This window comes from Ciconia boyciana, chromosome 7 (assembly GCF_034638445.1).
Source record: "Ciconia boyciana chromosome 7, ASM3463844v1, whole genome shotgun sequence".
Classification (NCBI taxonomy): domain Eukaryota; kingdom Metazoa; phylum Chordata; class Aves; order Ciconiiformes; family Ciconiidae; genus Ciconia; species Ciconia boyciana.
In genome coordinates this window covers 40623445-40651348 of record NC_132940.1, presented here as the reverse complement: position 1 = coordinate 40651348, position 27904 = coordinate 40623445, and the positions used below count along the sequence as shown (strand labels likewise).

The following is a 27904-nucleotide window of genomic DNA, read 5'->3' as shown; positions in this document are numbered from 1 at the left end:
GTTCATCTCCTTTCTCTCTTCCTCATACAGCACATGCCCTCTTACCAGCTGTTAACGCCCACCCCTCATGTTGACCCACACTCCCCTGTCCAAAACTAACACCAGTTTACTGACATTTCAAATCAGGCCAGCTGGCAAACAACAGAGCCAACCAAAGAAAATTAATTTCACATTCTAAAAATGGACTGGATGTCCCTGGATGTCCTTCCCCAATGAACAGCTGTGAATAATTGCATTAGAAAGGCAGCCCAAAAAAGACTCCTTATATTAGACCAAATTTGAAATAGAAATCTGCTACACTTCACCCTTTGGTGTTTTGCTGCACTGAGCAACCTTCCTCCACCCAACAGCCGGAGCATAAACTTCATTCTCTGGTCTTGCTGCCACCAAAGACAACTTTATCATCTCTGCTCGCTTCCTCCTTCAGCATTTTCTGGCTGCCCAGAAACTTCTCAGCAAAAAAGTGACAGTCTGGCCAAACATGCATTGGAACTATTTGTTATCAGAGTAGATCTGGTGAGCTCAGTGACCACAAAAGACAGCAAAACAAGTTAAGATCACGCTGGCCCAATCACGGAGCTGGCTGAAGAAATGCTGTGGGGGGAGATGGGGCGGGGGGGACATACAACTTTGCTAAATATAGTTTTTCTGATGTGATACATTTCTCAGAGTAGCCAAAAGCGGGTGTATGAGAACACCTGCTCGTTATGACTGCTTCCTTTTACTCACATCCTGTTCAAATATAGTCTTATGTTCAAAGGTGCTAGCCATAAATCCTCCAAAGAGATCCTGGATTATTCTAAACAGTTGATGATTTGGGTACAGGGACAACAGGAATTTCTGGAGCTCAAAAGACCTAGGAATTGCAACTAGAAAAAATAAAATAGCTGTGAGAACGGTGCTGGTGCAGGCAAAAACTTCAGCTTGATCACATATGGCAAAGGCAGGGAAAATGTTCACCATCTGTAGCTAACTGCTACGTCTGCTTTTGTATAGTGGAGTAAGCTCTTGATATCCTATGAACCCAGAAACTCAGGAAGGAAAATTGGGTGAGATTATAACGAGGACCCAGACATTTTATCCGCTTCAGCTCCTGTTCCAGCAACAGCAGTAGTTAAACGAACACTGGTATACGTTAAAATGTTCATCAGCAAGATTCACAAACCAGTGAAGTCACTATATGTTTCAAACACGACTGCTGAACTCACAGTTAGGGCAAAATGGACTAAGTGTGGATTAAGCAAGTGCTACTCCCCTCAGCAAATACACAAGGTTAAAAAGAAGACTGCACAAGGTTAAAAAGAAGACTGAAAAAGGGAGAAGAAAGGAAAATGAAAGTATGAGTTTCAGACTCAAACCAGTCCTTTACACTTAAAATATTAAAAGCCTGTCTCATTGATGTCAGCTTCTGAAACAATCTGGAGCTGAGCATCAGGCCAGCAAAGCCTTAGACAGCAAGTCGGCATGATTTTAGTAGGTCTCTGTAGTTTGGAAGAGAGAAATAATACGAATATCAATGCTTAGACTCATGGGGGACTGAGGCTTGCCTTCCTCCACAGACAACATCCCTCTTCTGATTTGCAATTCAGCTTTCACCCAGTTTTGCCAACAAATTCAGTCCTGTTAACTCACTGCAGAGGTCAGTTAGAGCTCTCTAGAACTGCACTGATTCTCTTTCCTCAAAACCTGGATGCTACCCTGAAAGTGAAAGAAAAAAAAAACTTTTCATGTGACACTATAGAAATGCACCAGTTTTATATTTATTTTTATAGTGCAAGATCTTTATTTCCTGCTAAAATTATCATCTTCCATCTATGGAAATTCTCATTTCCAACAAATAAAAGAAGTTGTTAATGTTCTTATAGTTGTGCCAAATTCTGCCTTTTCTTTTTTTTTTAAATAGCAATAACAAGATTTTCCGTATAGCCCTAAGTGTCCAAATCTCTGTTTGCACTATATCAGGTATTTTATCCCCAACTTCTACGTGGCTGTTTTAGCTTAATTTTCAATCTGTAAAATCCAGGACAGCTCAATTCCATAGGAAAATACAGCATGTGGTGTGGTCTCTCTAGGACCAATTTTACATTACAGGTTCATTCATCTTGCAATATGTACCTCGTCTGCCAGGGGGTTGCACATTATGAGTGCATCTTCTCTGAGCACTGTCATTGGCACTTACCGCCACTATGCTGTGCCCGCAGACGAAGTTCAACTCATGCTGACCCTCCATCTGTGCTTTCTCCCAGTCCCTATCTTCTCCGATGCTGCAGGGGGAAAGCAGACCAGACAGAGCGTTCCCTGGGAAAATGATCACTCTCATACCAGGGTCACATTCCTACATGCTTCTGGAAACTCTGTTCCTAAACAAGGCACATTCCTGTTCTTGGCAATTGGTAAGAGGACCACAGACAAGGAGAGGTTTTAGGACTTCTGCAACCACTTAATAGCTGTCAAAACCTAGAGTCTGCAAGAAGGTCTTTGCCACTGTTAGCAGGTATAAAATGCAGACAATCCTGGTAATTTGTGCATATTAATCACTAGAGATCTACATGGATGGAGCAGCACCAAATGGGAACCGACAGGGCTGCCATGCCAAGTGCCAGAGCATCTTAGCAACAGCTCCCTTATCTGCTCACCCTCCACTTCATGCAGCAGATGCACACACGCATCCTTTCTTCATCTGTTTTCCAAAGGACACAGTCTTGCCAGGAAAAGAGTTCCCAAACAGAACTACACTGTTCAGAAAGAGCAGCACATTTGGGAAGCTGAAGGATATTTCAGAGAAGCCTTCCTACTCACTCAAACAGAAGCAAACCCACGAAGAACAGAGGAGCAGGTCAATGTTCCCCAGTGGCAGAGCTGCTGTCTCAGTGGGGTCATACACATCAAGGTTAGCAGCTAATAAATCAGAGGATTGAGCAATAAAAGTCCTTGTCCACAGTAGGAAAATGACCTGTTACTGACAGCTTATTGTTAGTAACAGCTCCTCACAGCCCCCTAACTTCAGCTGTGTTGAAAAGAGGCTGGTAGCTAGCACAAAAGGAAATTAATAGCTTTCAACAGCCTGATGAACCCAGTAGCTTTCCGCACTGAGTCACCAGGCAAAGACCAGTCCTGTTTCACACACCACAACAGTGAAACCATCACAAGCACCACAACTGGGAAGACCTAATTTCTGTGAATATTATCAGTAAGCCTCTCCCTGCTTGTCAAAATGACCAGAGTAAAGATGTGCATAAAAAGAAGTCTTTTTCTTCTAGAGAAGCTCCCATGTAAAGCTAAACCCATCACGTTCTCAAATTACCTCCTGTTTACCACAGGTTGTTCTGCCTTTGTGTCCTCACCTGGAAGGGGGAGAAGACACTGGAATCTGCAGCCTTGCTCAGGAAGGTAGATAAAACACCACCAAGGCACGAAGGTTACAAAGAGCAAAGAGATTATCAAACAAAAGCTCCTACCGTTCAGGCACAAGGGCAGTAACAGACACTAATTTCAAAGCAGTAAACTTCCCTCCAGGGAAACAAAAGCTTTTCACAGTCACCTTCACTTTCCAGCTCTCTACCTATCCTGTCTCACAGTAAAATACATAAAGCTCAGTCTGACCTCTTTCTCTTAAAGAAGCTTCATCTTTCTCAAAAACTCCTAGCATATTTTGGGGTCATTCTGTAACGTATAGGAGCAATTGCCAGATCTCTCCACCCACAGCAACTTCTTCCAGACTCTTTAACTCTTCTTCCATGTTTATCCTCTCTTCAACAGTTTTTCTCCAGATTTTTGCTTCTTCTGTGCAAGCAGACTAATAACCAAGTCCTGCAGGAGGCTGGATTAAGAGTCCTAAAAATCCTTGACATGAAAGGATTTTAAATGACTATTTTCACTGACTAACAGTGACTCAGAATGGTCTGTTTACCAAAGGGCCTTTTCTCAAGCAGAAAAAACTGCACTGCAGTCTGGATTACAAACTACCAAAATAGCAAAGTATTTTGAAACTGCAGCAATTCTGACAGGAAATGGGGACCAAACTGCACTTAATGAAGGCACGGGGGGAAAACAGCAGAGTAATTCTGGACATGGCAATTCACGGCTCTACTCATATTTTCACTTGCTTGTAAAGGAAATTCTGACAGCCGCCAATATAAGCAGAGTGAGAGCACTAGCAGAAAGTGTACAATTCCTGAACGTGTACACACATGGGTGTGGAAGAGACAACCCCCAGAAAAGCCTGACTTTCTAATGTGCACTCTGATTTTGTCCAATTTAGAGAAGAGAGTTTAAAAAGGAGGAGGGAAGAACCATCCCTTTCATGAGTCGCTCTTTTCTAACCTTTCCCTTCTCCAAACCTTAACAAGGCAGTCCATGACTGTGTACAAAGGAGCAAAGTGAGGAACCAGGACACTTGGTGACTCCTCTGTGTAACTATGTCCCCAGATTAGTAAGTCTTTTTGCCCACTTCTGAGAGCTGATGTCTTCCCTCTGGGTCCCTCTCCCCGGTGCTGAGGAAGCAGGGGAGGAAGATCCCCTCCCTCGCTAGGAAGCCCAGAGACTCCCTGCAGCATACGTTCAAGCCCATCTTTTTGGAAGGGCTGAGGACACACGGGGCAGTTTGGGGAATCTGTGCAAGCATCAAACCACGCAAATTTCCCTGATCTCTATCAGCCCAAGCTTGAAGTCCAAGCCTGACTTTGTGCAAACAGCTTGTAACAAAAGTTCTTATATTCTTTCTCCTCATAAAAATAAGTCACATGCTCTTTCTCGAAGCTTGTGTTTCAAATCAGCACAAGTAACCTCTGATCCGGGTTCCTCTTGTTTCAACAGTGCCTTAACAGGCACACAGCTCCTGCGCTAGACACGAGCAGCAGACTTTCCGCCTGACGTGTAGCTTCAGCAGCTCTATTCACTTTCAAAAACTAACTCTTCAGAGAAGATTTCACTGCCTTCTTTGCTAAAAAGGATGTATTTTCACTTAAAAGCAGTAATACAAATAATTCAACATGACACAAAATCACAGAAAAGGCAAAGGCACTTTCACTTCATTGTGAAATGAATTTGCAGACATCAACAACGTACTCTCCCCATCAGGAAGCACCCTCAGCACTTTTATCTTTTGCTAAAGTTCAAGCACTTTGCCCTGTGATTTTAGGAAAGGTTAATTACCCCAAAATGAGGATTCACGCTATTTCTCCACAGCGTCAACAAGCCCTGGGACAATACAGCAAAAACATACAGTATGAAGGAGATCGGACGGTCACATAAAACTTCGCAAGGCAGAAACTGGCATCTTTGCTGCTGAATAAAGTCAGTACTAAGTAACAAGGTTGTAATAACAAAAATTGTAGCACACCTCAGGCTTCCGTACGGCTGGAGAACGACATCCATACTGCTTCTCAGAGATGAGAGCATGCTCTTGTTCAGGAGCACCAGCAACTCCCTGTTCCTCAACCCACCACAACCATTGTCGCCTCCAGTCATGCAAGTGCTCTGAAAGAGAGGTATTACTCTAATCTCAATACTTCCTCTCTCCTGTGACATTGGTTAGGGTGAATCATCAGTTAATAAACAGTATTTCTTAACTGATGGGTGCAGCATTTCCAACAGCACCGCAGGCACATTTCCCTTTATCCTGATTCTGGAGAACTTATCTATATAAATCCACACAGAAGAGAACACCTGAACAGTAAGAGCTTGTAGCAAACTTATTCCAAAGAACCTGAGCTCCTGATGATCTGTTATGCTGGCACAGGTGCCATGTTTCTCAATGCTCAGTCCAGAAAACTCGGACTCCTGCTCTTACCTTTCATGTTCAATCTTCCTCTAAACTAGTGTCCAGAGCAGCCTACTCCCTCCAAAAAAAATGTAAACAGATTGCTTGACATGCAATTAATAGGATTAGTCCCCTCTGTGGTCAGTCTTTCTGAGCTACGTTCCACTTGCCACAAGCTGATTAGCTGTCTGCTTAAGGAGGAGCTGGGATAAGTTTCCTTCTGACGGTAGTGAAGTGGAGAGGCAGGCACTGACTGTAATAATATGCTGTTTCCTGTTGCGGCTGAGCTAAGAGGTACTTCCCAACAGAAAAGGATTTACAGGAGCTCAGGAGTTCAAGCTCCACCTCTTCCAGTTGAAGAGCCTTTAACTAGAGGAGGGGTCAACAGCATGGCTCCTGGAGCTCAACAACATGCTCTGACCGAGCTTCACTTCCACTAAAGCATCAGAAAGAAAAAATCAAACTACCCATATCTCTCTCCACAGAGAGGAGCTTTCTCCTATGGGATCTCAAGGCTATGAATAAGATGGGATGGGAAGTGAATGTTGTAATCCATGTTATGTGAATGAGGGTGAAAGTCCTCCCCACCACCCCACCACTTGCTAGCAATAACTGGAAGACATTTACAAAAACACCACGTGAGAATCATACTGAAACATAAAATATGTACCTGAAAAGATCTGATGTCCTTCCTAGGCCCTCTCCTGTTGATGACAGGTGTTTTTTATTGGTATTAAAGAACACATATTTTAGATTTTTTTTTTCCCTTTAGCTTTATACAAATCCTGCACAAGCAGGAAAGGGTCAATGAACTGGTAAGGACTCACTCCATCAGCTGTGCCAATTGCACTGACAGCAGCAGGCTTAATTCAGTTGGCACCTTTTAGAAAAGAGCAGATCTTCAGCCAACCCACCAACCTGAGGAGTAATAATTTGTTCACCACACAAACATTTACAAACATGGGTCTAAGGAGATGACCCAAAGTCCTCTCAAAGACTCTTGAGGGGATAGCTGTGGTAGCAAAGTGCTGGCCTGAGCAACAGACAATAGAGAGACTGGTGCCCCCACAAACCTTACGGGCTTCGTAGGAGAGAATGGACATGCTGGATGGTTCAGGTCCACGACACAGGTAAAGCAGTCATTTTGAGAGAAGTATCTCCAAAACCCAGGCTTCCTGGCATGATCGAGAGAAAAAACTATGCCAGGTTTGAAGTATGGAACTCATCCTCATGGCATATTTTGTTTTAATGCTCCTAAAGCAACTGCAGGCTAATGCATTAGACAGGCACATCAACCAATCAAGTTACTGCGAAATTGTGCTGTCCAAGAAAAAACTGTTCATGGAAACAGCTGAAGTCTCACTGGGAAGATCCAATGTGCCCAGTGTGATCCCAAATCATCTGCTTTTTAGAAATCACAAGAGGCTTTGAGGGTATGGCTGGGAAAGCTCTGCTCAGAAGTTAGGATCAGGCTTTGACCTCACCCATCCAATGCTGCTGGATCTCTATTTCATAAGGAGTACAAATGTAGGCACACACTGATGGCAAGAATTCAGGCTAAAAGCTGACCACCCTCTTTGAAATAAATTGGTCTTAAGTATGAGGACAACATGGTTATCATTGAGTTTGTAGCACAGCAGATCCTCTCTAAGGCCCTGTGAAAGACAGCAGCCCTAGGAAAATCCACTGGTGAGAGATCTATAAACCAGGTACTAAGGGATCATACATGGAAAGAACCAGACACTTACAGCCCAGACATCCCAAAAGAATTTACCTTGTAGACAGATGACTTAGAAGGACAGAGATGGCAGAGATGTGACAGAACCAGCAAATATTACATCTATAGTCCTCCTGAGAGAAGAAAGACCTGGCATGGGGCTGCTATATGATTTGTTTCCAGAGGCTTCCTGCTAAATAATTCTGCAGCCACACTGCCTGACCTAAAGGAACAATAGCTAAACATAAAGCTTTCCCTTACACCTCTCGGAGGACAGAGCTGTACAACATCTTAAGCCCAAAGATGCCCCTAGTCACATGCTCCCAGCCCACTCTATAGTCACATATCCATTAAGTCTGGGTAGCAGCCCTGAAAACTGTCTCCATTGCAAACAGAATACATTCACTGAAGAAATGATCTATGCAAGATCAACTAAGTAAACAACAGTGGAACCCATATTACACACTCTTCTTTTTAGAAGAAGAGATCTGAGTCTTAATACTCACTTTTCTCTCTCTCCTGCCTGCTGACAGCAAACAAATTAGCTGTCAGACTTATGTCCTATGTAAAAGGTTTACTGTCAGCTATATTTTTTAACCTTATTCCTCTGTTTATGCAACATAACCTTTGTTGGCTCCATACTCTGGTTTTCTTCTCTCATGGTGCTGACCCCTGCGGTCCTCACTGCCTTTTTGCCAGTTTCTCCTCTGAATGGTCACCCCTTATTACCTCTTTGCTTTGGATTCACATTGCTCCTCTAACTGTTTTTGTTTCCCGCCTCTTTTGTTAGTACCTTGGAAGTGTCAATTCACCCAACCTGACCCACAGAATCTATACATTAAGCAGTACGGATGCCTGGACAGAGGATGAGTTTCCTCATAAAGAAACCACTCTTTCATAAATCCAAAACTACCAGTCTCCCTTGAAGAAAACACAGAAACAAAAAGAAAATCAGAACATCTAAAACTCGAGAATTAATGTCTCTGCTATACAACACCAAGTGTGGGATGCTTCTGGTTTAGGATAAAAACTCAATAGTCAATCCCACTGATTTGAAACAGGAAAAAAATGCATAAAAGAACTCCAAATTTTAGAAAGGAACTGAGCTGGGGAGATACATGGGGGAAACAGAGTGCTCTCAAAGAAAACCGAGAGAAAATGGCAAGACGGCAAGGAATCCAAAGAACTGATGGCAGTGATGTGGCAGACCAAACAGCAGCAAGACTAGGCAACCTTCTGATTTTTTAAGTATTGTTATAGCTCATGGTAAACCACAGTCAAACCCCTCTGTAAGCCATGATAGACAGAACAGACAGAAATTAAGAGGAGAGATGCTCTTCCTGACGTTTACCTGAGCCCTATGATATAGAGACCAGCTGGAGACAGTGCAAACTGTATCTGCTACTTGAGTGTCAAAGTAGTCCTATACTTTTTAGCCCCTGGGGAAGGCAGGGACTGGCAGAGCCTGATACCATAGTCATGGAAGTAACTCTTCACTGTTGGACTCAGATGGGCTGATTTGAGAGAGCAAACACACTATTTCCTCCTGTCCTGACATCCAGTGTCTCTGACGGAAATTAGATCTCTCCCAACTATAATAATAAGCAAAACAGTAACAGTACATTTGCTTACCTGAAAAATCAGTCTTTATTTACATATGGGAAAACTGAAGCAAGATCCAAGAGAAAGTGCTTTAACAGGTAAGTAATTTCACATTCTTGAAAATGTATCCCCTACTGAAGTCATTGCAGAATCCTTCTCTCTATGCACACACACTGACACCTGATATCAATATTTACTATCAGACCCGGTTGGACCTCCTACGTGTCCAACTATGAATGCAGAAAGTATTTTCAAACTTTGAGACAGTGCTGGGGTTTCATTTGGGCATAGGATGGATCCCATAGCTGTTTTGCTCAGGCAAAGCAAAAAGCTACAGCTACATAATAGAAACATCCTTTGCTAGATGTTGAAAGCAGTCATTACTGCTGCACAGCAAGGCATACTGCTCAGTCTTGGTGACCACCTGAGACCACCATCCTGCAGGATCAGCTTCCTCCCTCCACCTGGATTGCTCCCCTCTTCACCTTGCGTTAGAGCAACACTGCCTCCTTTCTCCACACCCTTCTCTCTCCTCCCTTCTGAGCCCTTCAGAGGCTGCATGGAAGTTATTGCTGTTAGCCAACTCCAAAGCTCACACTGCTGCTTGACACTTGCCCTGCATGGCTGCTGTTAATGGCTTTTTTCTGCACACCAGGCGTTTCCCCCAAAATGGAGCTTGGGGAACACCTGCACCTCAGAAATACAGTCATTTTTTCTCCCAGTTATTAAGCCTGGAGAAAATGAAGCAGTGACACCACCACGTTTCCAAACTGCAAATATTGAGCACATATTCTACATCTAACAAGTATCCTAAACCAATTCCACTGTGCGCCTTTTTTTGTTCCTCCTTTTGCTTTGCCACTATATATAATGTGCATATATAAACACATATACAGCTACATACAAATAAAGTCAGAGAAAGAAGTTTACATATTTTAAGGCCTGAAGGGAAAACTAAATTCCTTTAGCAAGATCTCTAGTATAAACATCAACATCACCCCTAACTCCCTCAGCAGAATAAATTTTTCTGTCCCACTGTGTAAATGGATTCTATCAAACCCTCCTAGCTTATAGGTAAGAAATCCCTGAATGCAAAGTTTTAGCACTATACATAGTAACCCAAGCTATTTCACATGTGCATGGAGATGAGTTATGGTTGCTGTAAGGAAAAATAAGTTTATGATTTTCTAATTTTTTTTTTTTGTGAAAGAGGCTGTGAAGATTGTTCAGATGTTTTTAAACTCTGCAAAAGAGAAGGGATGTGGGGGAAAGATCCAAGAAGAATAGAAAATAATGCAAAAAATCCTACCGTGAAGCTGTTGTTGACATTCTTAGTGCTGGATTCTGCCACGCTGGCATCTGTCAGATCCACCTCATCAAAAATAATGGACTGGAAAGAAAAAATTCAAACCCCCAATGAATTATTGAATCCAATGGATAAGCAGCAGGCCCAAAGGGACATGCCTGTATGTCTGCCTAGCACACTCCATCACAGCCTTTTGTGATCGGAAGGAAAGGCCCAGCACCAAGTACATGAAGAACTCAGAAGTCTAGTTCCATACAGTGGTGCTCGCACTTGCCTGTCTTCAGTCAGTGAACATGATGACTTTATTTTTATTAAGGGATTATTAAAAAAAAAAAAATTGTAGGCTTGGTTCTTGTGAAAGGAGACAGATTTATCTAATTGACTATCAACATACTAAACCAGGTGCATGGCAGCTCTGATTTGATAAATTCTAGCCTTGCTTGTCTCCTCCATTTCCTCTTTTCATTCATATTTTCTCCTTTCTTTTTCAGCTTCTATTGATTCAGAGCCCATTCCCTAGTAAAATGCACCAAGGGGGAAAAAATGTGGAAAAAACAGTATGATGCTTTACTTAAAAACCAAGGATTTCCAAGTGTGAGGCAAAACACAGGGATCTTCTAGTAGCTACAAAACCTGACAAGTGCTTTCAGAGCACGTGCTCTTTTCTCTACTGAGGGCTGTCTTCTCACAGACACCCATCTGCCTCCAAAAGCTCCACCACTGACTTTCTTCCCTTGGACTCACACGTATTGTCAAGACCTTACCTTAGCAGTTTTTGCATAGTAGAGTGTTCGTCCTCGCAGCTTAAAATATCGTCTCTTCCAGCGCTGGAAGGAGCTGGTCTGTTTCATCAGCATCCCCTCTTTTATGATAGTCTACAAACAAGGAGGGGAGAGGGGTGAAGCATACATTTTACTTACAGGCATCTTTTATGCTCTCCTGCTATATACCCGTACCAAAAAAGACTGGAGTTCGAGATCAATAATCTTAGTGCCCTCTGCTGGAAGTGCTTAACAAATTCATTTAACATAAGCAAGCAAACTTAACAAGATTAAACCGTCACAATGCACAATCCACACTGGGGTGCGATTTTATCCTTGTCTCCAGTGCTATCACGATACCATAAAAGATAAATAACGTATGACTGAATGAGCATTTCAAAGTCTAACAATGACTTGGGGAGCATAACAGTTAAATTCACTGATTTCAGTTGCAGGTAATTGTTCCTTTCATTTAATTGGCATTTGATTACAAGCACATACACACCACAGTATATCTGTCCCTATCTCCAGTTCTGCCTTGTGAAATTATCAGCATCTACCTGGCACAGAGCTGGCAAGCTGCAGGCCCACAGGGTGAAGAGTGAAACTAGAGCAAAGAAGGAGCTATATCCAACTTCAGCATTTGGTATTCTTCAGATAGTCTTGGCCCTGCCTCAGTACTCTCTGGCTGGCTGCCATTTCCCAGGGCTGGAGTGCCAAAACTGTCTACGCACACTGCCTTTTTTTTTTCTTTAACCGCTTTATAACTAGATTGACATACCAGCATACACAGTCCCATATGCTCACTCACATACTATGCATACATAGGGGTATGTATTTAATCCACATGCACTTCATTCTACTTTGTCAAATACATTTGATTCCTTCACTAAGGACAGATTTTGAATACCAACAGCTACATGAAAACGGAATCATAAAATCATAGAACCGTTTAGGTTGGAAAAGACCTTTAAGATCATCAAGTCCAACTGTTAACCTAGCACTGCCACGTCCACCACTAAACCATGTCCCTAAGCACCACATCTACACGTCTTTTAAATACCTCCAGGGATGGTGACTCAACCACTTCCCTGGGCAGCCTGTGCCAATGCCTGACAACACTTTCGGTGAAGAAACTTTTCCTAATATCCAAATAATCTCAAAAACTGCAGCTTAGAAAGACAAAAGGCAGAAAAGTCAGAGCAGAGGGTTCAGCCCCAAATTACTGATTGAAGGTATTGCCTACAAACTGTAAATGGTGCTATGTCATGCCTCAGTACCATGAGAAACCTGCTTCTCTCCCCAAGAAACAGCCCCCAGGAACCCACTTCTTGCTGAGAAAGCCCAATGCGATAAACACACAGTTAAAACACAGGTGGTTGGTAAAACAAATGGTCCAACAATCTTGTAAGACAGGTTATTCTGTATCTTGATGCCAGGAAAATGACACAGCTTTAACATACCAGAGATCTCAGTGTAACTCAGGTTTGTAAGAGAGTCAGGTCACCAATGAGTATCAATTAATTCACAAACACAATGTTAAATGTACACTGCCAGGCTACTACAGAGCACAAAATAAATACTCTTACTGATCCACAGGGTTTAGTTCATTTTAGAAATCCTTTCCAGGGCACTAAACTTGCTTTTAAAATGCTATATATATTTCTAATGCGGGTCTTTCCTTTTTGAAACAGCTGCAGATTTTAATACTTTCCACACACACTGGTCCTTGCCAAGCTCAAAGTTTCCTCAAAAAGCACTTGGAAAAAAATGCTGACTATAAGAAGAAACATCCGTCTGACAATACATGCTTCTCTCTTGCTAGATTGAGCCATCCTCAAACCGGCCTGAGAGATCACAGGGCCTGGACCACCACAGTGACGCCTCTACTCAAAGATTAGCTGGGAAAGAGTGGGCTCCCACATACCCCCAGATCTGAAAGAGAGCTGCCAGCCATAGGAGCCACTATATACCTTCCTCCTCTGCGTTGGGAAACAGAAAAGAGTGAGAGCTTCCCTATCTCCTCCAAAAGAAACATCATCTACCTTGGAGCCTGGGACCTGGCCAACTCCGAGCCTAGCAAACCCCAGACCTCACCATTTCCCAGTGTTCTGTTTCACAAAGCCACCTGCAGACTGGCAGAAATACTTGTCAGTGTTCACGCAAACACCAACTTAGTGTGCCTGGTTCAACCAGGAATCGCCAAACTCCACGGTATTTCCAGCAGAATGAAAAGAGATAAAGAAAATGCACAATCAGACAAAGCTCATATCAAAAATTGGCTGTCTCACACATCAGCTCCCCACAACTCTGAAGCGGTCGCTGAAAGACATCTTGGCACCCATTTTCCACAAGTCACAGCAGGGACACAGCAGTAGGAATACACTCTAAGAAGCCATAAGGCATCTGGGAGCAGCTTTAGGGTCCGGAAGTTAAACACAGTATAGTGATACCCAGAAACAAGATGTTAAACTAACTTAGAGCTGGTACTATGCAAAGAATCGGAAACTCAGCCATGATCTCAATCTGAAGTTTCAGCATAACAGAAAATGGAGTTCAAAGACTGACCCAACAGCATCCTTTGCGGAAAAGACCCTGAAGGCCAGGCCAGAGCTGAAGGCACTCATCTGGAACTGGGAATGGTGCATTCAGGCTCCTAGTCTGCCGTGGACTTTTTATGAGATCCCAATAAAGCAATTTTCACTCTGCATGTCTCCATCTCCCATCCGCCAAGTGGAACAAACAGCACTGCCCAACTCTGCAAAGTCCTAATAGAATATATATACATACGTCTATCTGATCAGTTACTTTAACCTCCAGCACCTGAGCATCAGAGAAATGTAAAGCAACAGCATCTAAATTATCATGCTAAAGAAATCACACATTTCTGCAGTTCACTTTCTACAGGGAAGAAAATGGGAAAGTGGCAAGAGATTTTCCACATGAAGACAGAAACATGGAGTGATCTTTTGCATTCCTTGGACAAAACCACGTATAATTAAAAAACGAGACAGAGAAAGTAGCTACTGAACTCTGAAAAGCCCTGAACCGAAGTCAGAGAAGAATTAAAAATCCTGGGGAAGAATCCCAGGATGCAAAGCCCAAAGATACCAAGTCAGCCAGGAGTCTGATCAAAAAATAGCAACTTGCAGGAGGAGATTTCAGAGCTCTGTTGCTCTGCTTATTCACAGATATGCTTAAACTGGGGTCAGCCAGAGCCCTGCACTCCCCAAGCTCGGTGAGCGACACTCTGGCCGCTCAAACTCTTGCCCAGCCCACCAGAACAGTAACTCACAGCAAAACAACGCCTCTGCTTTCCCTCAGCTCCCACAGCTCCCGCCTGCCATGCTCATCTCCCGAGTGCCGCACATTGGGTGGCTCCCCTCACCTCGGCAGGGCTCACTCACCTCTGCACAAGACGTGCATTCCTCCATTCCTCTTTTAAACAGAACCCTCTTTTTTTTTTAACCAAAAGGCAACAATCCCAGAGGTCATCCTGCCCCTCCCTAAGTAGCAGTTTATGTCATTTGCCAGCCTCTATCTATAGAAAACCTCACAGCTACATAACTCAGACATGAAAGGACACTGAGAAGCAAGCTCTCGCATGCACGCACTGCTCAGAGAAAACAAGCCTCTGGTTCAGAGCTGCCCATCTCTGCACGAGAGCGGCTGTTCTATTTATAGGCACACAGCTCAGTAAAGAGTTTGGTGGGTTTGGGCGGAAAGGGCTGGAGATAAGATCAAGATGACTTTATAAAATGATTCAGACATTGCTGCCTTTCTCCTCCTCTATTTTAATTTTACAGCCAAAGGACTTGCTACTTGCAGAGGAATACAGCTGAAGAAAATTAACTGGGGAAAGGACCTGACAGCAAAGTGACATTGTATGAAATAAAAGGGGGGAGCTGAACAGTTATTTCTGCTCACCAGCTTCTCTTTAGCTTTTTTAATTGAAGATCCACTCTGATCAGATTACTAGCCATGTAATTCATCAAGACAAAAGTGAAATTACTTCTCCCATAACAAAAAAAGAGAGTTAAATCTGTTTTTAGTATCATATATTGGATTCTATGGGAAAAGCTACTGCCCTGAAACATGAGGTTTGATTACGTGCATTCTATCAAGGATAAATATAAAAATTGTTTGTGATGGAACTATCCAGACTGCTTTCTATCCAGATGAGCTTCTCTCTAGCGTGGTGTCCTGTGGCATGGCACTCCATGGGCAGACAACACTGTGAAAAAATGAAGTATCTTCTTGGATCAAACCTAAAATGATGTGCTACTAGTTTCAACAGTGATCCCCTTTTATCATATTACAAGACAGTGTAAAAAAGGTTACTGAACAAACTGGCAATTTAAAGCAACACTGCACATAGCAAAGAGCCTTAAGCGTCTCTACAAAGAACACAATTAGACAGCTGAAAGGCAGGGCCTAGGAAATTTCTAGCATTTTCACTGTTTGTCTTTGGTCTTGAAGAAAAGCGACTTCCTGCAGAAAAAAATGCAGTTCACGGCAACAGAACCCTCCCCCCAGCTCATCCCCTTTTAAAACTTGACATTTAGGAAGAGAGAGAATATGTTCTCAGATTTCTTCTGTCAAAATGGGTGCAGGGTTTAGGCCTAATCCTGAACTGATGAAACAAAAGTTTTGCCACTGACCTGAACAGGAATGGTTTCAAACAAATCAGAGGACTTAAATTAAGGACTTAAGACTTGGGCTTCAGTGCTTCCCCTTCACACAGTCCCACCTCGTAAGAACAAGAAGCCCAACGATTAACAGTAGTCATTCACAAAACCAGCAAGACACAGCTGTATTTTTTGCAGCATTACTTGTCTGAGGTGTCTCTGTATCTAGTAACCCACATCAGGAGATCAGAGAGCCAGCCTACACAGATGAAATGCTTTCTATACTGATAATGTGAATGATTCTAGTAAAAAGTTAAGAACGATCATGTCAGATTTCAGCTGCTTTCAGAGGGCATCCCTTTTTCTCCTGCTCACTACATGAAACACAGGAGTAGCCCATCCTTTCCTGAAGCTTAAGCCTCTTACCCCATTTGGAAGTAGGGCCCTTGATATAACTAATTTCCTAATCTGGAAAACAAGATCCTATTAGCCAGACTGAAGGCAACTATCAACTGTACCCAGCTGTCAGGCTGGCAAGTGTCCTTTGGCACAGGCAGGCTCTAAACTGTGTTCAATATAGACAGAGGAAGAACAATACAACCTATTTTACAGCTGAGATCATGACATATTCTTAGGGGCAGTTATTCAGTGCAGCATATCTGAAACAAGAATTTTGCTCCACTGATATTTCTTTCCAATGCAGAAAAAGAACTATATAGAAGGTAAAAGCAAAATCATTCAAAACTATCTCAACAGCAACTAAAAAATCCCAAATAGCAAAGTCCTCAACATCTGGATTTCTCTGTTTTCCATGTGTCTTCAGAATGTAAAAACTTCAGGGCACAGATTGTTTTTATTTGTATGTACTATATAACTTTGAGCAGGGTGCTGAGGCCAAACAACAAATAACTGACTAAAGAAAGCACCAAATGCACAGAGAAGGAGAAAACAAAATGAAAAAGCATATGCAGAACTGACAGGCTATCTTTATATATGCTTACTAAAGAATTTTACAGGCAGTTGATCCCCAGGGGCCAAACAACCTCTTCTAGTCACTGACTTCGGGTAAACTGTGGCAAAAAAGATGGGAGTAGATCTGCAGTCACTTAAACATGGCAAGATAGTCTTGCCTCGCTGGGGCAGGTACAAATCTGGAGTGCTGTACCATGTTGTGGGTAAAACAGTTTTTGTAGCTGGTTCCATAAAAGCTCTTTTTGGTCATAAATACAGAATTAATAATTATTTACAAATCAAGTTAAATACAGTAAATCCAACAAAGAAACTACATGAATAAATCTAACCAACCCCGTAGAATAAGACATGAAAGGTCAAAAGGCTAGGGGTTAACAAGCTAATCCGAGAGCAACATCCTTCCACCAGACAGTGGTCACACCCTGCAAATCAGCTCCAGGAAGCTTGGAGGGGAGAAATCTGGATCAGTAAAGCAATTCTAAGTATGGGACACACAAAGAGCTATACAGATCTATAGGGGAACACAAGGAATTTACAGGTTGCTTAGTCCTGTTTGGGAATTGTACATTAAATGCATGTGGCTCTTGCAAAATTGAAAAATGCATTAAGATTTCTTCGACTGGTATGAAAAGGACAAGACATTATCTGAACTCACTGCAACAAAAGGACTCCAGAAGAGGGAAAAAAGAAAAAGAAAATCAGAGGTCAGCCACAGGAATCAAATATCAAAATAGCAGCTAGGGCTGTGAGTCAGTAACAGAAGCCGAGCTCTCCACTGATGAAGGGGGTACTGTCTAGGCTTTTAGTGTACATTGTTTAATATCATTTTGTTTTAATAACCAATGCTTTATAAACTGGGAAGCACCCATGTCAGGTTACGGCACAGACCTCTATATGACCATGAGGGAGAGCCTGCAAAATCTCCCCTAACAACCATCCTCCCAATCCTCCCTCTTTTCTAACCTCCAGGTCTGCTGTATTAGTTGAACTCTGCATACCCAGTAAGAGACTAGGGGCGAGCTTGGCCAACAGCTCTCAGTACAGCCTCTCTGCAACTACTAAGATAAGCAGAATTCAGAGCAGCGTGCAGCAATCTGTCGGTAGTATAGCTGAGATGTTACTGCAACAAGAAATGCAAGCTTATGCTCCAGATCAGCAGTGAAAAGAAGGAGTTTGTATAAAATAAAATACTGAAACCAGGCTTGAGTTAGAATCTGCCTTGGCACAGACAAACAAATGTTCAAACGTCTCTTTCTTCATTAGTTAATGCTGCAGCCAGTAAAAAAATAATATGTCTTTGAACCAGCTTCTTTTCAACACCATGTTCAGCTGCTACTATTGTGAATGATTCTCTTCTAAAAGAGACGAGCACTCATAGACCTAAAGTGAACAAATTAACAAAGAAAAACAAATTTGAAAACACACAGAAAGGTCGCACGTATATGGGAAAGGAAATACAACATACCAGCATATCATCACGCAGCTCCCTGGTAAAATGAGCTCAGTTAGAGAGCTCCAAGTGAAGTACTTAAAATAGATGAATACTCTGGTCAGCTACTTAGAAGAGAGAATGAAAAACACACCAGTACACTCTGATTCAGGATGAGTTAGTAGCTGGACAACTCCTGGCACGCTAACTGCTTAAGCCCTCAGTATGCTTTCCATAGGCTCCAGGCATCCTTCCCAAACACATTTATCAAAAGAGGGGAATTGAGCACGAAGCTCAAGTCATGCCAGCGAACTATAATAAAAGCTGGAAGATAAGGGCTTAGATCCATCCACAGAGACAACCAAAGCCAAAAAAGCAACAGTTTAAAAGCTACCTGAAAACTTTGGAACAGAATAAAATTGTAAAGGGTACTAATTAAACATGAACTTTATACATTTAAGGACAAACATGAAAAATAAGCTGTTATTTTTTCTACCATCTTAAATTACACATACACAACTACATCCCTTCCTTAGGGCATTTTCCCATAGACAAAAAATGTCAAAACACATTACCTGCTGTGAAACCTTCAGCTCTGAGATAAGCCTGTCACACAGCTATGCACCACCACCACAGAATCCCCTGTATTAACTCAGAAGCACACTACTCTGCTGCTGAAACGCAGCAATATAACCTCATTGTGAATCACGGTGTTGAACATGGAACCCTCTAATGCTACAGCCTGTATCACTAGAGCTTAAATAACACTTTTATTCACTCAGAGAGAGCCAAGTTATTACCAAAAGGTGCTGTTGCCCGTCTAAGCCCACGCATCCACTTCACCAGCAGGTAGAATAAGCCAGGTACTTACCATAGCGGCATGTCAGGGCCATTTGATACAAGAGTATCAGGCTGGGAAGGCACGATCGGTGCTATTACAAGAATAGCGAACGTAAGGGAAAGCACATCCAGAATACAGCTGCGGATCTCATCCTCACAATCATAACCACCCCATCCTTCCCATACTGCTAAATGTCATGGAGATCTTGGCCAAGTAGGAAGGAAAAGCCAGCAGAAAGTACTGGTACGAGAACTTCAGGACATGGGAAAGTGAAAGTTATACCTTGAGGAAGAAAACTGAATCCTTTGCCCTTGTGTCGAGGAGACTGAGAGAATGACAGCTTCCTCCCACTGTGTCTGGATTCCCATCAACTCTGCTACTGAATTCTGCAAGAAGCCTTATTTGGTAGTGGCTGGTAGATGTAGGACCAAATCCTGATCCTTTTACTCCAACTGGTATTCCAATGGGATTACACTGTTGAGAGCAGAAAGCAGCTTTTGGCCTTTGGCCATTTAATTAATACTTAAGGTAACTTAGAATTTATTTTTATCTCATCTGTAACAATTGTCGTTATCAGATTTTCCATATTTATGTATTAAACAACCTATGCTTTTAAGTTTTTTTTTCCTCATCCATTTAACATAGTTTTTAAAGGATACTCCAAAGTTTTTAATTTGTTTTTCCATTTTCCCTGTTTTAATGTCCTGCAAATACCTTTGACCATGCCAAGACATCTTGATCAGCACCAGTAACAACAAGGAAGATTAGCACAGCCCTGGGAACACCATTTTGTTAACTTTCAGCTAAACAGAACAGAAGGGGCTGGCGTCAGTTTCCAGAATACTGATTTTTAATAAAATCTCAGCAATAGATCTACACGTTCTAAGAGTGCTTTGACCTGCCTCAGCAAAGAGCAGTTTGAAATGCAGGCAACACGCCCTCCCTGTTTTATCAGCCACGCTTCTGTCTTTCAAGAACCAGCGAAGGCAGCTGTCCCGCAGATCAAGACATTACCCTGGAGCTTGCAACACCTTCCTCAGTCCCCAGCTCCCCTGGGGATGCCCTGTGTGATTTTGTGCATTCGATATAAGAAGTATGTATCTCAATTCCCCATATGGGATATTGAGGTGGTATCACCTTTCCCTGCTAGAATATTACATGGCTAAATTGATTAAAACTTGCAAGACTCAAATACAATGTGCTTGATGCAAACATTATGTAATCAAGACGGCGTTTCCTTTTTCAAAAAAAGCAAACCACAACATCAGGTATCAGATGTAAAACTTTCCAACTTAGCAATGAGCCTGTGAGGAAATAAAAAGATTTCCTCTAAACCCAAATGGAGTAATCCCATATTAATCAATTACCTAACTCAGCAGTGGTAATCTTTTAGCCAGGCAAGCCATCTTTTTCCTCTCTGGATGAATGGAGGGCAGCAGGCTTTGGACCTCCTCCTCTGTATAAATGCTTTACTGTCCATGTGTAGCCCAGGGACTGCAGACAGTAAGCGCCATACCCTGCGGAAGCACTGGACTGCTTCTGCAGAGGTGCAGCACTACTGAACCAGCCATGCACAATAAGCTTACTGCTCTCCAGAGTGCTTTATATAAAGCATGCAAGAAAGGACCACAAAAGATGGCAGCCACTGTGGATCACTGCTGTTGCCTCAACTATTTGTCTGCTTGAAGCTGAGCTGTCCCTGGATAATTGTCCGGCAGGGCTGCAGAACCAAACAGAAGCATCTTCTTTCTTTCAGAGACACTAACGTAAATTCTTAGTGAAACAAGAAGCAATAACCACTTAGTGGGGAAAAAGCAGGGAACAAATGGTTTAAGTGGAGAGTTAATAAAAATTCTTTAAATAATGGTTTGTGCATTTGAAACCTTGAAAAAACATATTCCAAGAGGAAGGTGCTTTTCACTTGGACAGTATTTTGCCCTGAAATTTCCGATGCTGCTGTGACACTACCTAGTGTAAACCTTAAGCTTTCAAGGAAATAGGGAATACAAAAACCTCTCTTTATCTCACTTCTGCTTTCTGTTAAGTATGCAGGTATATCTGCTATTTTAGAAAGAATCATGTTGGATTCGTAATTAAAGAAGGTAAAGTTATGCAGTGTCTTACACGGTATACTGGATTTTCTAATCAGGTAATCTGGAGATAGACATTTTACAGTTTTCATTTATATTCCAGTACTCCTCCGAAGTAAAATATCAATGATTTTTTTGTAATAACAGGTTTTGGGCAGGGGGAAATACTCTAAATATTTGACTTAGCTTTATTTAAAAAAAGAAAAAAACTCTTCAATACCCATTTTATTTTGTCTCTAATTTTATTTGAGAGAACAATTACTAGCCTGGCAATGTACTTTTTAGCAATGTGGTCTAAGTAAATCTATGTTCTCAAAACCTGCAAAAGTTTAATGTTAGCTCTTTAGTTCCTGGAACCTGAACTATAGTTAGAAGGAATGAGAAAAGCTACAAGTGTGTGTGGTTTTGTGCTTTGTTTTGTTTTTTGTTTTTTGGGGTTTTTGGGTTTTGTTTTTTTTTTTTTAAAGGAAGTAACAGCTGTTGCTTTCACATAGCATCCAAAACTCTCCAGCAGGGAGGCAAACTTACAGTACACCAGTGGTAACACAGCATTGGGAGGCTTCCCAAATTTTGTTGTAACAGATGAGTCTGACGAGCATGCAAAATATAACGTAGACTGAGTTAAGGGACAGAAACATTCTTACAGCCATGTACCGTGGCCTAAAATCCTACGTTTTCCCGTAGTGCTCAGAGAAGGAACTAGTCTGTTTGTGGTGTTAATCCAAGAAAATTCATGTCCTTAAAACCTGTGCTCAAGACATTCAGTTTCAATTCAATCACAAGATCTTCTCTTTTGCAACAATTATTTATCTTTTTAAGCGAAGAGTTCCCAGTTTCTACCTGGACTAAAGCATGAGCCACTACAATTTACAACGTGAAGCTACTAAAATGTCCTCTTTTAGACACCCTGTTAGAAGGCAGCATAACAAAACCAGACAGAGATTTTACTATGTTTTAGTGGAAGATGCCACAGACAGAACATGAATTAAGCCATAAATTCCTGAAAATTCCCTCCTCATTTGTTGCACATTTATTTTACAGTCTCTGTACTGAAATGCATTGCTTCTTATCATAACATTTCTTTCAATACTTGTATCAAACTAATAGACTTCTCCATTTCCTCACCCTCATCTCATCTCAGAAAACCTGAAAACATGTGCCCTCCAGAAATAAAAATAACACTTCTTTACCTATAAAAAGGACATTTTATCTATAAGGCAATACAAGAAGAAACAAAATGAGCTTTCTTCAGTTGCTCACGCTGCCTACCATATGTTTGAGAACTCAGTTTAGTCTGCTCTGGAAACTTGCACAAAAATGAGGAGAAGCATTTCGCTTCCTCCTGTTTTTTCTTGCCTGCATGCTTCAGGGTGGCTCCCAGACCTCAAAGCTACTAATCAGGAAGAAAATCACAACCTCCCATAGTGTGAAAGTTATCTATACCACAGACTGCTACACAGCACAGAAATCGGAAACTCACTAGTTTGGATACTGAACAAAGTCTGTCCACCACAGCATAAAGCTTCGTACCAGTTAATTTATCCTGCTTTTCATAGTATAAATTAACCTGACATCTCTCTGCTACTGGAGCTAGACAGCTTCCAATATCCCAGAAAGTTTGGAAAGCTGCTCGCTTTATTTGCAACTTTGTTGCAATATATACTGCAAACTTGTCTTAAAAAGTTCAAGGCAATGATAAACAGTTATAAAAACTAAAATATTACAGAGAAAATGCTCATAAAAGTAAACAGAAGTTAGACTGAATTAGTCTAAACAAGAAGTCCTCCTGATGCCACCCAAGGACGTTGCTGAAATCCTGTCTGGTAAACAAACTGAGATCTCAACATACCAAAGTTGGCATGCTGGAAATCACACCTAGCTGATGAATGAAATGAGAAGATGGCCTATTCATCCACTCTCGTGCTTTCTGAGGTTTGTAATGTGACGCTTGCAATGAAAGGTCAAATGCAAAGGAAGAAGCGTGCTTTACTGTCAGAGCCCATAAAAGGTGCAGTGCTTCCCCGTTTCACACCCTCATTTCCCAGGACCACTTTTCATATTACTGTGTCTTCATCCATGCCAGGTGACAACTGAGATGATATTACCACTTCAGCTGATTTCAGCTGAGTCCTCAACACTGCTTAGAAGGTGGGAGCAAGGCTCCTGCTGTGGCCTCTCCTCACACATATCATCCTTCTCTTATTTTATTTCACCTCTTTCCTAATTCCCATCTGTTCAAAAATACTTTCTTAGTTGACCAACAGTTTCTGTAGCTGCACCAATGCCAGCCTGAGACCAGGAGAGGGGCTAAAAGCATTGTACTATGAAGCTTGATGCTGGTACAAGTCTGACAGGTCTCAAAATGGCTGATCAAGCACTCTATGCAGCCTGTACTTCTTTGCCAGCTGAGACAACAGCAGTTACGCTACCAGCTATACCTGATCATACAAGGTTTTCTTCCTTCCCCAGAATAATAATCATTAAGAGACTGCTAAACATACTTCTCTTATACCTTCTTCTCTTCCTCAAAAATTCTTTCTAGCCAAAAACAAATAAGTAGATTAAAACACAGTACTTCACTAGTACTTCACTTTCCAAACACTTAGCTTTCTGTTACCCCTTCCCCTGCCCTGTATCTTCACACGGGACAGATTTTTCAGCTGAACAGATGTTAGCTATGATTTGCCTTCAGACATTGCATGTCAAAGCCACAGTACCTATACATCCAACAATTCTATTTGCCCCACAGTATTACCACACCAACGTATTTCAGTCAAACGCAGTTGGGCAACCTGTGGGCTCAGAAACAAGTTCAGTGAAGTTTTATGGTCTTGTAAGCAAGCAGCTTTATTTTGCAGCGTTTCTTGGGAAAACAGATGACAGGACCAGAGGAAGGAAAACATATCTTCGAAGTGTTTGTGACTGTGACAAACAAGTAAATTCAGAGGAACTCCGTGGCTACAGCAGACTTTGCACTCAAGCTGTGGTAACAGTAAGCTTCCATGGTGATTTAACTGTACTTACAGGCATGGTCTTGACCTAACTACAGCAAAAGATGTGGTTAGAAGAGATTTATATCCTCAGGGTACAGTAAAAGTCTGCCTGTATCTTTTACTGTCTCTCTGACGGACCTGTCCAACAGCTTCTACAGCTCACGGTAGTCTGCTCTCTGTCATTCAATAGACAAATTCAAAATTAGGTCTGCCTTTACAGAGGAAGCAAGCTCCTCAAATTCTCATCAGAACTATGATTACTCACAAAGTTGTCTTCGCTCCTTGCCCTGAGGGCAAGGAAAAAGTACACATGCAGCAGCATGCAGAAAAGATGATGACAAAACAAAAAGACATCAACAAGCAACAGAACAAATCAATCCTTTATATCATAATACCTGGGCTTACTTGGAAAATTTGACACTGTTTAGTTGAAGGTCTTCTGCAGATTAACACACAGGAGGCTTAATAGCTCTAGACAATATCTGTTTATAATCCCTGTTCTTAACATGTTTATGTTCACATAGTACAAGCTGCTGGTTTAGGCTTTTTCCAGCCATGCTGACGCAGGAAGTGATGTAAAACAGGACAAACGATTAAGTAGGTACATGGGGATGTGTTCTGCTATATTCAAACAAAAGTAAAATCCAATGCACCTTTTAGCTTAGTATCTCTAAAACACCCTGCTGTAAGCAAGAGTTCCCACTCTAGCACTGAGAAAGTCAATATCCTGGCTCTTCTCACTGACACCACCACATAGGTATTAAAGTCTGACTATGGCATCCTTCCTCCCTTCTCTCATGGGCCCCCTGCCACAAGTGGTATTAAGAAATCACAAGGTTCATCCAATCTCCAGCAAGACAAATTTCTGAAATTCAGCACCCTGTGTGTGGGAAAAGATCTCAAAAGGTTTACTTTTTTCATAGCAGGTTAACAGAGTAGATCAGGTCACCTGGTACTACAGCACAGCTAAGATCTGCTTGATACACTGAACATCAACCCATTTTAGAGGGCTTCACCCGTTTCCTGTTGTGGCCGAAAGAACCATCTCACTCACACAGCCCAGACCCTCAGTGCCTTAACTCAAGAAGTGAGTGACAGCATCAGCAGCACTTCGCAGATGGAGGAAGCAGCCCCACCATGCGTAATGAAGTGAGAGCACGGTCCTCACGTACTTTGTCATGGGGGTTTTCGGAACTGGGACCAATGTAGCAAAATGATGACAAGCAGCAGAACAATGATACCTATGTGTTTGAAAGTAGGGCAAACTAGCCAGCAGAAAAAAGATCCCTTCAGGCACCGTGTCATGCAGAGACGTTTACTCTCCTTCACTATGAATACAAAATAACTAACACTGAGCTAGCAGCATCAGCACTGAGCAAGCCTCCTGTATCCACACAGCACCAACTGTGCTTGCCTATGCTTCAGACACAACAGGAAGGTGATGGCAAAAGAATAACTAACCTGGTATTTCTAAGCAGAAACATATCATGCAACAATCCAGGAGTTATACAGGACTTTAATGGCTACAAAGAAAAACCATGCAGCTATAGTAAAAATAGTACAGAAGAGGGCAACTCCCTATGGGTGGTTCCTGGCCTAAGGCTGAAGGAAATCTTTGCATCTTCTCTTACAGTAACAATACAGAGGAACTACAGTTGTAGTTGCAGAATGCTGTTACTGCCCCTAAAAATGGCATTATTGTTCCAGAACGAGCCACAGAGGGGTAAAATCTGACTGGGCCAAGGGAATCAGGGTGGAAAGGATTGTTACCTGACCAGGGAGGCAAAGCAGGGCAGAAAAAGCTGGGAACAAAAACTAACCAGCCCTAAGGTCACTGTTTGACCAGATAGGAGGCTAAACATCGCTGTATGGCTACAGAAAGGAAAAATAGCGCAGTACAAGATGGGGAAAATTGGGATGCAACTATGAAAAAGGTGGGAAGATGCTGAGGGGATCACTGTTATCCCCTACACTGACTGTAGGGGATAACAGCAGGGGCTACACCTTTCAGAGCACAGAGCTCTGCATATAAGATAATGACTTGTGCCATGTCCAACAGGGCCAAAGGAAGGGGCTTTAGGAAAGTGATAAGGGGGGAGGGCGCAATATGACCGGGAGATACAGCTGTGCAGGGGCCCTCAGGGAAGGCATAGGGAGGTGAGGTGGGAGCCCCTGGCAACTCTGATATGGGGAAAAAAGGGGAAAAAGGAGATGCAGCTTCAGGGGGTGGGGAGGGACAGGATGTCCTTAGAAGTCAAATATCAAATAACGGGGAGCAGTGCGGGGGGGCCGGAGCTCAAATGTGACTTCTATAACTCCAAGAAAATATTACAGGGGGAGAGAGCAAGGAATTAAAGAGGCAAGACAAGGTCCTGCTGAGCCTGGGCACACTGATTACCATTAGGATAGAGAAGCTCCCTGGCAGGTCTGAACCTGGGCACTGGGAAGAAGATGGTCTAAGCTGGGCTACCGACAGCTTCGGAGAGGCGGTTTGGGGATGGTACCTGCTGGGTGGTTGGGGGCAATTCCAGGAGCCCCTAGGGGCAATTAGGGGGTCGTTGGCAGAGCCTGAAGGACATTTAGGGGGCAGCTGCTGACAGGCACCTGGGAAACAGTTTGTTATGGGGATCTCTGAAGAGCATTTAGGGGTTTGCAAGTCCATGAAAAGCTGTTGGGAGGATGTTGTTAGCAGGTTCCTGAGGGGCGGTTTGGGGGGGGAAGGGGGAGCCGGCAAGTCCGTGAGGGGCGATTTGGGGGGACCGCCGGCAGGTCCCGGACGGGTGGTTTTGGGGGGGGGATCGCCAGCAAGTTCCTGGGGAGCGGTTTGTGAGATCACCGGCAAGTCCCTGAAGAGCGGGATGTGCCCGTGAGGCGGTCGCCGGCAGGTCCGTGAGGGGTGGCTAGGCGGGGGGGGAGGGGCGTCGCCGGCAAGTCCCTGAGGAGCAGGGGGTGTGTGTGGGGGGGAATCGCCGGCAGCTCCCTAAGGGGTGGACTTGAAGGGGTCCTTGGCAGGCCCCCGAGGGAGGTTTGGGGGGGTCTTTGGCAACTCGCAGAGGGGCGGACTGGGGTAGCCGGCGGGCGCTCCCCGCAGCGGCGGCGCAGGCCGTGCCGGGCGGGAGGGGGAGGCGGCGGCGGCGGCGGCGCTGAGGGAGACGCGGAGGCAGAGCCGGCCGCAGCGCTGCCGGAGCCCGAGGCCCTGCCCGCGGCCCCCGCCCGCCGCACGCACCTTCTGGCGGATTTGCCCGGACGTAGAGACTTTGCGGATGAGTTTCTGCGGGGAGCCTGGCTCCTGCTCCGGCTCGCTGTCCGACGATTCCTCCGCCGCGGCGCTGGCGGCGGCGGCGACCGCCCCGGCCTGGGGCTGCGCGGCGCCCGCCGCCGCCATGCTGCACGGTGCGGGGCGGCGCGGCCGGCGCCCCCTCCCGCCGCGCGCCGCGCTCTGCAGCCGCGCTCCCGCCCGTCCCGCTGCTGCGGCGCCCCCTGGCGGCGGCCGCGCCCGATGGCGCAGGTCGGAGGGGAACGGCTAAGGCGAAGGGGGGCGGGGCGGGGCGGGGCGGGCCGCCTTCCCTGGCCCGGCCGCCTTCCCCGGCCCGGCCAACGGCCACTCCTCACCCCTCGTTGCGAACCGACAGGAGCCCGCCCACCGACCATGGTTCACCCATCTCTGTTTGTTACAGAGAAAAGGTGTTCAGCTCAGACCGTTTTGATGAGGTGAGCCCAAAAGCTTGAATCTCAGCCCCAATTCTTAGGGTTGCTTCCAGCACTCCAAGTGTTCCACTGGATTTAATAAAATACTGTAGGTAA

General features: G+C 43.6%; 1 protein-coding gene across 9 annotated transcripts in view; it reads right to left on the bottom strand.

The window, feature by feature from the left end:
• DGKD (diacylglycerol kinase delta) overlaps positions 1 to 27522 on the bottom strand; it is a 62228-nt gene extending 34706 nt beyond the window's left edge. Inside the window, exons 1-3 of one of the 9 annotated variants that reach the window (XM_072866448.1) lie at positions 27327 to 27522; positions 11151 to 11261; positions 10390 to 10470 (exon numbers count right to left, since the gene is read on the bottom strand). In XM_072866448.1, the coding sequence (XP_072722549.1) occupies positions 10390 to 10470; positions 11151 to 11261; positions 27327 to 27485 (351 nt within the window). In that variant the 5' untranslated portion in view covers positions 27486 to 27522. The other 8 variants (XM_072866451.1, XM_072866449.1, XM_072866452.1 and 5 more) reach the window with 8 other exon arrangements.
• Between the last annotated feature and the right edge of the window lie 382 nt (positions 27523 to 27904).